The sequence below is a fragment of the Amaranthus tricolor genome, chromosome 1 (assembly GCF_026212465.1).
Source record: "Amaranthus tricolor cultivar Red isolate AtriRed21 chromosome 1, ASM2621246v1, whole genome shotgun sequence".
In the NCBI taxonomy this organism is placed as follows: Eukaryota; Viridiplantae; Streptophyta; class Magnoliopsida; order Caryophyllales; family Amaranthaceae; genus Amaranthus; species Amaranthus tricolor.
Window position 1 is genome coordinate 36,909,761 of NC_080047.1, and position 12,413 is coordinate 36,922,173.

At 35.5% G+C, this 12,413-nt stretch overlaps 1 protein-coding gene and 1 non-coding gene across 2 annotated transcripts; one reads left to right on the forward strand and one right to left on the reverse strand.

The window, feature by feature from the left end:
- The first annotated feature begins 4,565 nt into the window (after nt 1-4,565).
- Nucleotides 4,566-5,300, forward strand: LOC130821655 (60S ribosomal protein L29-1-like). Its single transcript, XM_057687445.1, has 3 exons — nt 4,566-4,710; nt 4,809-4,926; nt 5,036-5,300. The coding sequence occupies exons 2-3, from the start codon at nt 4,825-4,827 to the stop codon at nt 5,117-5,119; spliced, it is 186 nt and encodes a 61-aa protein (XP_057543428.1). The 5' UTR covers nt 4,566-4,710; nt 4,809-4,824; the 3' UTR covers nt 5,120-5,300.
- Nucleotides 5,301-11,648: 6,348 nt separating this feature from the next.
- Nucleotides 11,649-11,777, reverse strand: LOC130801203 (U11 spliceosomal RNA). Its single transcript, XR_009039531.1, has one exon. It is a non-coding gene; the product is annotated as a U11 spliceosomal RNA (small nuclear RNA).
- Nucleotides 11,778-12,413: the final 636 nt, after the last annotated feature.

Below are 12,413 nucleotides of genomic sequence, written 5' to 3' on the forward strand. Positions count from 1 at the left end.
GGAGCATTGTATTGAAGAGCTTTGTGATTATGGTTATGAAGTTGAGATTAATACAGATTGGAGCGACTTCGATCAAGGGCGTGAATTTGTTGCTTGCCCTTTCTACTTGGTTGACGGATTAGGATGCACATACTTTAGATGGATTGCTTCGGAGGGTACAAAGTGGCAGAGAGACCTAATAATACGGCTTGAAAAGTAAAAAGAAGAGCTTAAAGATGAGGTATTTAATCTAAAGAGACAAATGGATGATATGGCGCATAGGAAAGAAGAGACCGAAAGGACTATGAGAAAGTTTAAGAAGCCTACTTAGTTAGCGACGTTAGTTTAACTTATTGAATGAAGTATGTAATTTGATATGAGTTTGTTGAACATGATTGAAATTGTGTTGAATGTCCGATAGCAACATCCCTATTTGAATATGAATGTTTCTTTGTTTTTGATTAAATTCATACTGCATTCTTGGCGGAACGATTCATCGCCGAAAAGTCGGAGTACTTAACATCATTTCATTCATAATAAACGTTTGATAATACGATTAAAGTATATACATGTACACATATATTACAAATTATACACAAAAGTCAATATGTTACAAATACTGAATATGTACAAGTGTTCAATATATACAAAATGTCACTAATCTTCAAAATATACAAACACTATTGTAATGCTAATCCTCCTCCTGTACCCGGTCTAATTGTGACGGTTTACGACGCCTCCTACAATAGTAAGATGCAGTCGCATGACGCTCGGGTAGGGGAGGTGATACATAGTGTGATGATGTGGCACCCTGTGAGGACCCGGCACCGTAGTCCGGGCACGTTAAGTCAACCTCCTCAAGATGAACGTCGGCATGATGAGGAGATGAACCGTACTCGTACGTACTGGTGTCGGGCGCAGTCACTTCCGGAATGAAGTCTTGAAACTGCGTCCCTCGGAGTATGCCTTGGGCAATCTCCCGTACGGGCTCCTCTTGGGAGGAGCTGATGACTGATACAATGCCCTGTGCCTGCAGTAAAACTTAAGTATTAATGAAATGTTTAACGTGTAAGTTATATGGATAATAATCAATGTTGAAGAACACTTACAAAGTGTGTCATCGTCGGTGCTGGGGGAGCGTATTGGGCTACCGCCATGATACCTCGTGGTGTCATCCATCGACGAGTGATGGAGAGGAACCACGGCATGTAATCCGCCGTAGTAGGTGCGCCTGCAGCGTGGATCGGCGCACCCTCGGCCAGCAGCTCTAACCTGTGCTCCCAACGAGCGACATGGCGCCAGTTGATCTCCAGCCAGTTCTTGGGATCCCGACCCTTGCGAGAATGGTGGAGCTCCGCTTCTGTGTCACATGGAGGCGGGATGCCCTGTACCATCCCAAATTGGCGCAGAACGCGCTCAAGGAGATGGACTTTGACTATGTCGAAGCAGATCAGAGGTACAGATGCTCTCCACGCCCCTGACAATATGCCCGAGTGCTGAGGCAATGCAGCGTATGCCTCAGCGGGGTAAGGGTCCCATGCAAACTAAACGTGAAAATTCGATTAGTAAATTACGCAATTTGATACTTACAAAACAAGTTGTAGTGAACTTGTTACCTGGTCAGCACGTAGTAGATCGAGTTGATCGCGGTAGAACCCCACGCCCGATGCAATGTGGGTCCTTGTTCGTCTTTCAAAGGACCACCGTGATCCATATGGCACATGCGGGGGAGGAAGCAGTGGTGGCGCAAATGCACCACGTCCCACACTCCTCATCGGTTGACCAATGAGAACGTGCTCCCACGCCCAAAGCTATGAATTACAATAATACGTAAGTAAACGAAACACAAAAACATTTACTAAAAGAAACAAAGCGCTAACATATTCAGTTAGTATTACCTGTAGAATAATGAGGGGCCCAGCGATCTCCTTCACGTTCTTCCGTGAAGCCTCACAAAGTCTCCTGTACAGATACGCTAGGGCTGCCGAACCACATCTGTACCCGGAGATGACCTCCCATGACGCATCAAGCAAGGTCAAGTACAATAGCTGTACTCGGTTGCCAGTCTTGTCGGAGAACAAGACAGCACCAATCAGATATAAGAGATACGCCCCAGCGTATCTCTCAACGGTGGCGTCATCAGCACCAGTCTTGGCGGATCCTCTATTACCACGTCCAGTCTTAACTTGGAAAAGGCCTCGTCTGTAGTCAAATGCGACGATCTCATGGTAGTTTGCCTTCTCGGTGTTATGGGTGAAAATTCGAGTGGCGTGCGAAGTGTACTTATTTCCCCCAATTAGCCATGCGTTTGCGTTCTCGCGTCTTTTGACAAAATAATCATTAACACGATAGAAGGTGAACTCCACAAGAGTCGTTATAGGCAAGAAACGCACGCCCTTCATCACGTTATTGAATACTTCGGCTAAGTTGGTATTAGTAACACCATACCTATACCCTCCATCGTGACATAATGACCATTTACACATTTCACCAACATCATCAATCCAAAAAGAGGATAAGAATCTTCCCATGTACCATAGATGGAGAGAAGGGCTTGCTGTTTAGCACACCATGCCCGCTTATAGGTCACTTCGACACCAAATTGGTCTTTTACCATTTGACGCACACAGAGACCTTAATTGATGGGTCTTGAGCAACACAACTTCTAATAAGATTGTTAATCACGGAAGATGTCAAATGAATGTGTCCAGCTGACACATTTTCAGTACTTAACACACAACCCTCATGCTTCCCTTTATACGTAACAATCTCCCATGATGGTGAATAGGAGCTCTTTGTATCCCTAAGCCTCCAACCACACCCTCTCTTACACTTCAACGTGAGCACGGTTTGATTTGAAGTCTCAGTTCGGTACTCAACGTTCCTACGAATATGATACAATCTAACGGCGTCCAACAACGCATCCTTGTTATCAAACATCATACCCTTTTGAAACTCTCCTTCGTCGGTGTAGGTTGTATCACAATCCCAAGACCTCCAAGAGTTGTCCTCAATGTGTTCATCTAGAGGGGGAACCAGTGCATAGGGTGTAGGAGCAACGATTGTTGGAATGTTTCCTAAGGTCATGTCATTAGCTAGAGCCTCCTCGTCAACACCCACATCGTCCTCAGACGGAGCTTCTACGAATTCATTACTTTCACTATTAACATCATCCCACGGCTCATTTGTATCTTCTAAGTTCAAAGTATCATCATTAGTGACTTGAAATTGAAGTTGATTGGGTTCATTAGAAGGATAAGAGGAAGATGGCATTAAGGGATTTTGGATTTCTTGGGTAGGGAAGGGCGTATGAGAAGGAGCAGAAGAAGTTACATTCATGAATGCATTTGTTTCCACAACATTGATATCTTCATTCCCTAGGGGTACCTCTTCTACATATAACTCTAAAGAAGGACTAGGGGTAGACCTTGAATATACCCACATTGCATCTATAGCCTCCTCATCCTCAAGCGGAAAAGCTAACAAATCTCCACTAAGATTGTACTTAAAACTTAAATTGACAGTACTTCTTGTAGTGTCAATCCCAATCCTAGAGCATATAAAATGTTTAAATTCATTCAAATCCATGTATGAATTGCATGCAAACAATTTACGCCTTCCCCTAACATACTTAACATTGTTACTAGTTGATCGAATTGAACAATTCCAAAAGCATACGACAGTCACACGAAATGAATCCATTTCTACAACAACACATACAAAATCAACATCACCATCATGTTCATAAATATATTACCACTATACATTTTAAATTCAATAACAAATTCTCGAACAAACTTTTAATTACGGAAATCAAATTTGAATAACAACTACATTCGACATATTCGTAGAGTTTAAGTGTAAACGACCACTATACATGACATAAATTTTAAAATCAACACCAAATAAAAAAATTTATAATAAAAACGTACCTCAATAAGCTGTAGATCAACAAGACTTAGTAAATTGCAAGTTTATGAACCTACATTAATGTAAAATTTGATTAAAATTCAGCAAAACCAACATTTAAAAATAAACCCTAATTTTTCTAAAACTGAAACAAAACAAAAAAAAATTACCTTAAGTCGATGTACGAAGCTTACAGAACTAATTAGTGATACAAATTTCGAATTTGATGACTTTAGTTGAAGGATTGAATGTGCTTTTAATGGAGGAGAAGGAAGCAAATGTCGTGAGTGGTTTTGAAGAAAATAAACTCGTATACTGGAATGAGGAAGAAGGAAAAAAAAAATATAAAGGCCCAAAGTCGCTGTTAGTAACAACGACCTCCTTAAGTCGCTGTTACTAACAGCGACTTTGGGGTTTTATTTTATTATTTTTTTTTCCTCTGTCGCTGTTACTAACAGCGATTTTACCCGAGGCTAGGCTTGGATATACGGCCGCTTATTTTGGGAAATAAGTTTTCACGAACCTTATTTTTGGAATTAAGTTGTTTATTTATCTTACTTTTTTCAAATTTTCGTTGATCTTCTTGTAACAAGCTCTACCTTTGTAACCCTTTAATAATGGGTCGGATATTACCATACACCTCTGAAAGCCCAATTTAAAAACCCCAAGACACTGACTACAAAGCCCAGTATTAAATCTCGTCTTTTCCCCTTACCATCAAATTTTTAGGGTTTCACATAAAAGGAACTCACCCCTCTTTCATCACATTCCCAATAGATCCACAAACCCTAGCTGCTACCGAAATCTCTCGACTGCTTGCAGGTTTCTATCTCTTTATCCGCTAATTCCATTTCTCTAAGCTTCTTGAATTTGCTTATATATCTCTAACTTTAATGGCGTTAATTTGACTAATCATTCAGGTATTTTGCGGAAGAAATGGCCAAGTCGAAGAATCACACTGCTCACAACCAGTCTTACAAAGCCCACAAAAATGGCATCAAAAAGCCTCGCAAACATCGTCACCACTCCACCAAGGGGGTATACATTTCTCCATTTTTCTTTCTTTTGATTCCATTTTGAAGTTTTGAATAGATTTAATGGTGTCTTTTGGTACTGATTTGTTTATATATTTGGATAATGGTTGAAGATGGACCCGAAATTCTTGAGGAACCAGAGGTACGCTAGGAAGCATAACAAGCAGAGCGATGAAGGAGCTTCGGCGGAAGAGTAGATCTTCGATTTTCCGATTTAAATGCTTCTTATTTTCAGGTGTTTTAGTTAAAAATTTATTCTATCAAGAATATCGACTTTTTGTTTTTGTTACTGTCTAATGGAGGAATCAGATTTTGTATTGGATCATATTAGTTATGGTCATGAATGACTTAAATCGACTTCTTTTTATCCCTGGCTCATTTTGATTTGTCTCTTTTTCGTATCTTGTTACTCTGTTCATGAGTATTATTTGAATTGCGATATTGTGTGATTTCATCAAATAGTTAGTAATTTCTTTGGTTGAGTTACTTGATTGGAGATCATAGCTTTGAAATTTTGTCTTTACGCACAATACCCATTCGTGATATATCATAGTTCATGTGTCCACCATCATAGATTCATAGGTTTGAAACTGTGAGTAAACCTCATGGAACCCAAGGCGAAGCCAGAAGGGTACATGTTTGGTGATATTTGTGTCTATGTTACAATGTTTTTGCATATTGGTCGAGTAGTTTGATCAAATCAGCTGTGGGTGGATTTCTCTAAGCATTTTGGTTTTTGGAGTGGCCAACTTCATTCTGTTTGGTGCCCTGCCTTTATTTGCCTGTTTTGTATGTATAGTTGCCTTGTTTGTAAGATGGAGTATCTGTTGTATGATGGCGTGTTTGGGCAAATTAGCTTATTGAGAAATTTTAGCTTATTTTTTATATAAAGAAAGAGTTGGGTTGTCAAACTAGCTAATACTGTGTTTGGTAAACTAGTTGGTTGAAACATTTTATTGATATGATTAAGCTTTTTTTTAACAAGCTGCTTATAGAGCGGGTTCAAAATCAGCCGGTCAAACTAATACTATAAAATCATTTGGTCAAATCAGTCACTATAATCAGCTACCAGCCGTTTGCCGAACATCCTCAATATCTAACCACTTTGTGTCCAATTTGATGAATTTGCTTTGGATGTTTGATCATATTTGGGACTTGTAGAACTTTAACTTTGTTGATATTGTATGATTTGGCACACTGATTTGTCTAGTTTGCTACCAATGCTCTGGCTTTGCTCTTTCTCCAATTGCAGCAGAAGGCGAGTGATGTATGCAATTTCTGAAACTCAGGCACACATTTCACATTTTTATATAGGTTTTTTCCAAAATTTTGCAATTCACTGATGTTGAGTATTTGATGTTGGAGGTTTTTAAAATAGGTCCGACAATTCGATATTTACCTGACCTTATAACCGAACAAAACTTAATTCGACTCTTAAAATGTATTTGAAATTATATTAAAATCAATGTGGACATAAGACTCGATTTTAACTTAATTCGAGATAATTGACTCGAAATCGGCTCTCCGATAACCCGAATAAATACGTCATTGCAATGATCGAAGCTCATTGGTGTAATTGTTAACATAGATGCCCGATAAAGGTTGTTCCATTTTGTTCTTGTTTGGGTATACTCACTAGATACCAAATATTAATAATGTTGAAAATTTGAAAAAAATAAGATTATTTAACAACTTAATTCCAAAAATAAGCTCCGTGAAAACTTATTTTTCAAAATAAGCGTCCGTACATCCAAGCCTAGCCTCGGGAAGAGTTGCTGTTAGTAACAGCGAAAGTGAAAAAAAAAAAATTAAAAGCCCAAAGTCGCTGTTAGTAACAGCGACTTAAAAAAAATTTAAAAGCCCAAAGTCGCTGTTACTAACAGCGACTTAAAAAAAAATTGTTTTTTTTTTTAAGTCGCTGTTAGTAACAGCGACTTAATGCGTTTTATATTTTTTTGCACAATTGATTTAATCTTACTAAATAGTATTTGTGAATCGAAATCCCAAGATCATGATCGGTACAAATGCAATCTAGTGCCATAATTGTCATCCTTTTTGCACATATGGCTACCAAATTAAAGATCAAGCTTTCCTCTTAATTCGTTTATTAAGGAAATCTCCTACCTAGAACACAATCATAACCCACACCAAGAATACCATCCAACATTGCTTCCCTAATAAACACGAACTTATACGTACCTAATGCCCCATACTGGTTTGGCATATATATTAAAGAAAGAGTAGCGACCACTCTAAATAAGTAGGTGACATGTGATTTTAAGGGTAAATATATTGGTAAAAAAAATGAATACTATAAATAGAAATTAAACATTTAAGGTGTACTTACCCAAAAAGAAAATAAAAACATTTCTCTAAATCAGAGGGAGTACTACTCTTGTAACATTACTAGTACTAGTAGTATACAATTAAAATAATTGTAGGAGCCAAAAACTAAAAATTAAGCCAAAATAGTGAACCACGAGAGTGGGCAACAAGGGTGGGCCGCATTGTAACTTCGCCATTAAATTAATTGTGCAAAAAAATATAATACGCATTAAGTCGCTGTTACTAACAGCGACTTAAAAAAATAAAAAAATTTTTTTTTTTTTTAAGTCGCTATTAGTAACAGCGACTTTGGGCTTTTAAATTTTTTTTAAGTCGCTGTTACTAACAGCGACTTTGAGCTTTTAATTTTTTTTTTTTCACTTTCGCTGTTACTAACAGCGACTCTTCCCGAGGCTAGGCTTGGATGTACGGACGCTTATTTTGGGAAATAAATTTTCACTGAGCTTATTTTTGGAATTAAATTGTTAAATAATCTTATTTTTTTCACTTTCTCAATAATGTTTCCCATTTGGCTTTGGATGAAAACATAAGCCACTGTCATGGGTCGGTTTGAGTTGGTACTGCTAAATCTTGATCCAAAGTCATTGATTTTTGCTACAACAAATTCTTGTGAGAGATAGTCTCTTTGAGAGACTATCTCTAATTGGACTGACCTTCTATATTTTTTAAAAATATTGTAAGTAGGCATTAATAATAACGTAAGTAGACATTTAAAATATTGAAAGTAGACATTAAGGATGCAATAAGTAAATATTAAGGATAATGTAAGTAGCCATTAAGAATACGACAAGTAGGTATGGGCTTTAGATACGTCTCTTAAAGAGACGGTCTCTCAAGAGAGAAGCTGTTTTTGATAAATATTGACTTGGATTTAGATTCTATGGGTTTGTAAAATTTAAACCCTATTTAGACTTATCTGATTTGATGGATTTAGGGTCTATAATGGGTCTTATGACTAGTGACTTTTGTGACATTTAAATTTAGATTCCCAATTAATTAAAACACAACTAAAATTGAAAATTACTTCTATACCCAAAATTAGATTTACAAAAAGAGGAAGCAAATTTTATCAAGGAAATTACTTCTTTCGTTTCATATTACTTGCACTAAATTAACTTTTGTACTATTCATCATTCTATGGTAATTTACATATTTCGGTTATTATACGAGGAAAAAAATAGCCATGTGAGATTTTGTTTTATTCGTCTCGTTGCATATTTTAATAACAAATTTTTTAATTTTTAGTTATGTATAACTTTAGATATAAACGATTTGACAAACACACTAAATAATGCAACAATGTGTTTGATGCAAGTATTTTGAAACGAAGAAAGTAAAGAAAAAATAAAACTGACAACTTTCCATTGACATGACTCATGAGCATATATCAATCCAACATTTGTTTGTTAAGGTCTTAAACATAATGATATCATATTTTATCCATTTTAAAATACTTACAATATTTGCGCAATTCTATACACTAATCTTTTTAAAAGAAAAGAAAGGCTAACATGAAAAATGGATCAAATCCGCATACAAAGCATCCTTAATCTAGTTTAGGGCAAAATCAACCAAAACCTAATCGCTTACACCGACAGCAGCCCAACGAGCAAGTCTATTAGCCACCCCGTTACACTGATGAAAGCAAAAATGAAACAGAAGGGACCCAAACTGCTGTCTTAACGTTAAACAATTATCAATCATTTGTCTTCGATGATGAAATTGCAGTCGCTCTCAACAATCACCTCCTGCCATCCACGCTCAACAGCCACCGAAATAGTCCAAAATAGAGCCTTGGTTAAAACGGCCTCAGCAGACCCATCGTGCCACTCTGTCTTCGAAACAGCACATATGAAGTTCCCCGCAAAGTCCCTGGCAAGAAACCCCAAACCAACCTTCTCCCCAACTTCGGAGAAAGCTCCATCGACATTGAGTTTAATATCATCCGAAGGAGGACACAACCAATGAGCAGAAAGTCTAGAGCAAGAATCAACAGAGCACTCCAACTTGATGGCCTTTTAATACTCACTAAGCCCATTCAAAGTTTCCGTGAGCACAACAACGGAGGAGAACAAATAGAATCAAAGACCACTTCATTTCTCGCCTTCCAAATTTGCCAACAAAGAGTAACAAATGTCGCAGCTTCCCCTGATCCCAAGTCCAGCATATCTCGAAATGAATCAGTTAACGGATAAGGAGGAGAAACAAGCGAGGAATCCAAAACTCAAGTCGCCCAAGGACATTCACGAAGAATGTCCACCAAATTTTCCTTGCGTCCACACGGTATTCCCCTCTTTCGAAGGTTCACCCCATGAGGAATGATATCCCAACTTGCTCGCCAAGTAAAATCCCGAACTTTTGAAGGCACTTTAAGATCCCACAGCTTGCTCCAAATAGGATTTGGACTTGTAAAACAAGAGGCACACGAAATAGAAGACAAAGTAAGAGAATAGACATCCTTAACTCTAAGGATCCCATCCTAACTATGTCCCCAACACAATTCAATTCTTAATATTTCTAAAAATGTATAAAAAAAATTATAAAAATTTGATAATAATAATCTATTTATTGAGACAAATCAAACAAGATCTCACTTAGCTATAAAATCTTATAAATAGATTAAAAAACAATCACAAATTAAAAAATAATCTATTTATTACACGTAATTTAGAATGGAGAAGTATATTTTAAATCGATGATATATATATATATATATATATATATATATATATATATATATATATATATATATATATATATATATATATATATATATATATATATATATATATATATATATATATATATATATATATATATATATATATATATATATATATATATATATATATATATATATATATATATAGAGCTATTCAAAACAAACCCGACCCGAAAATCCAACTCGGAACCGAAAATTATCCGACCCGAAAAAATGTAAGTTTTTTAGGTTTACCGAACCGCAATTACCTGAACCGATACTTCACTCGAACCGTTTAATAACCGAAAAGGCCAAAATCGAACTCGAACTGCAACCGAATTTTATAACCGACATATAAACCTTAACCGATGTTACCCGAACTGAACAATGATCGACCCGATTCAAATCCGACCCGACTTATGCACGTAACCAAATGCAACCAGACTAAAACTGATTAAGATCGAACTGTTTTTAACCCGAACTGATACAAATCCGAATCGATTATTAATCGAATTGTTTTTAACCCGAACTGATACCAACCCGAACCGATTCTTAATCGAACTGTTATACATCCGAATCCAATTTCAGTTTTGTAATTATGATTTTTTGAATATTTGAAAACTAATTTCTAATATTGAAAGATTGTAAACAAGTTTATATATAAATATTTTAGCAAATCAACTATAAACCAATAAGATTCCACCAATTCTTCAAGCTTTAAGCCCCAAAAATTTACATTCATCACTTATACATCCACCAAATTTAAATATATAAATATTAAGTTTTTAACCCCAAAAATTTACATCACTTATACATCTATGTAGCTTTATTGGGTCATTGAGTTCTGATACATGCTCGTTCCTTTTATGTATGGCCAACTAATTCAAGATGAATTCTGTTTTTCTCATTGTCCCACATCGCCTAGGTGAAAGAACGCAATCCCACTAGTGTGTTATTTATATGGGCCAATTAGAAGTGTTGTATAGATTGATTTGAAGGTATAGTGAGTAAAATCTTATTATCTAGTATCCTTCTATATCTGGAAAAGGTTTAAAAAAAAAAACTTCTTTTAGTTATTTAATTAAATGTATAAGTATTTGAAATTATAAAAGCATTCCACAATAATCTGTAGGATAATGGACTTATATTATACAAGTCCATTATAATAGGAACTAGAAAGTGCTGATAGATAATTTAGTAATTTTTGTATGAAATATGAGATAGACGATATAAAAAGTCCAAATACAAAATTTGAATATTTTAATTTAAACATCTTAAATGATGTATAAGATATTAAATAACAAAAGTGGATATTATAAGTAAAAAAATAAATGTTTTAAAATATTGGAAATATTTAGTCTAACTTAGGATATTTGGAAAACTACTTTTGTAGCGGAGGATGATGATGGATGTCATATGGATGATATGTGATGATCAAACTTATATTTACCTATTTATTTGGTTTTCTTTGATTTGGTTTGTATGACTTTTTAAATACTCATGTTGTTTATTTGGTACTTATTTGAATGTTATGTGAGTTTTATATTTTTAAAGTGTTTATTTACAAATATCAAATGAAAGATTGTAAAATTATCTTTAATTTGAAATATTTATTATATTACCACCATTTACGTATCCCCGTATCCGCCATTTTAGTGCAACCTAGTGTTTAACTGAGATTGAGGGTCGGCCAAGCGAGCCAACCCTTCTAGTTTGCACAAATTATGTCGGCCATATGTCTTGATTTCCATACAGCACTCACCAAATCAAAGGGTAAGCATGGCATAATTAGCCAACCAACCCTTTTAAATATGCCCCAATGCTCTTTGGTCTTATTTATAGCTAGTCATTACTAATTACCTCTTCTTCTAAGTCGATGTGGGACAAGCATAAATTACCACTTGTTTGGTCTTGTTTATAGCTAGTCATTACTAATTACCTCTTCTTCTAAGTCGATGTGGGACAAGCATAAATTACCTCTTGTTTGGTCTTGTTTATAGCTAGTCATTACTAATTACCTCTTCTTCAAAGTCACTAACAATAGGTCTAGTTCCGAACATTATTAAGTTTTAAATTAAATACGATGAATTATTAGCGTAATAGATTTATTATTTTAAAGTATTCAAGGTCACTAACAAGTATAAATACATAATATCATATAAAATGGTTATGATTACTTGATTAATCTAATTCACTTTATTATATATAATAAGTTTCAATTATCAAACTTAGAAATACAATCGATTATTAGTGTAATAGAGTAATGTATATTCTAATAGCCTATGAGATAGTTTAGATTATTCTTATTATTCATTCAAACAAATCGAGTTTCGATTATCGAGTTTTAATATTTAATCAATTATCAAAAGTAGCAACATGATGCATTACGAATAATCAAAAAAGGTGGAGTACTACACTAGTTTCATTTACTATAATCTATAATA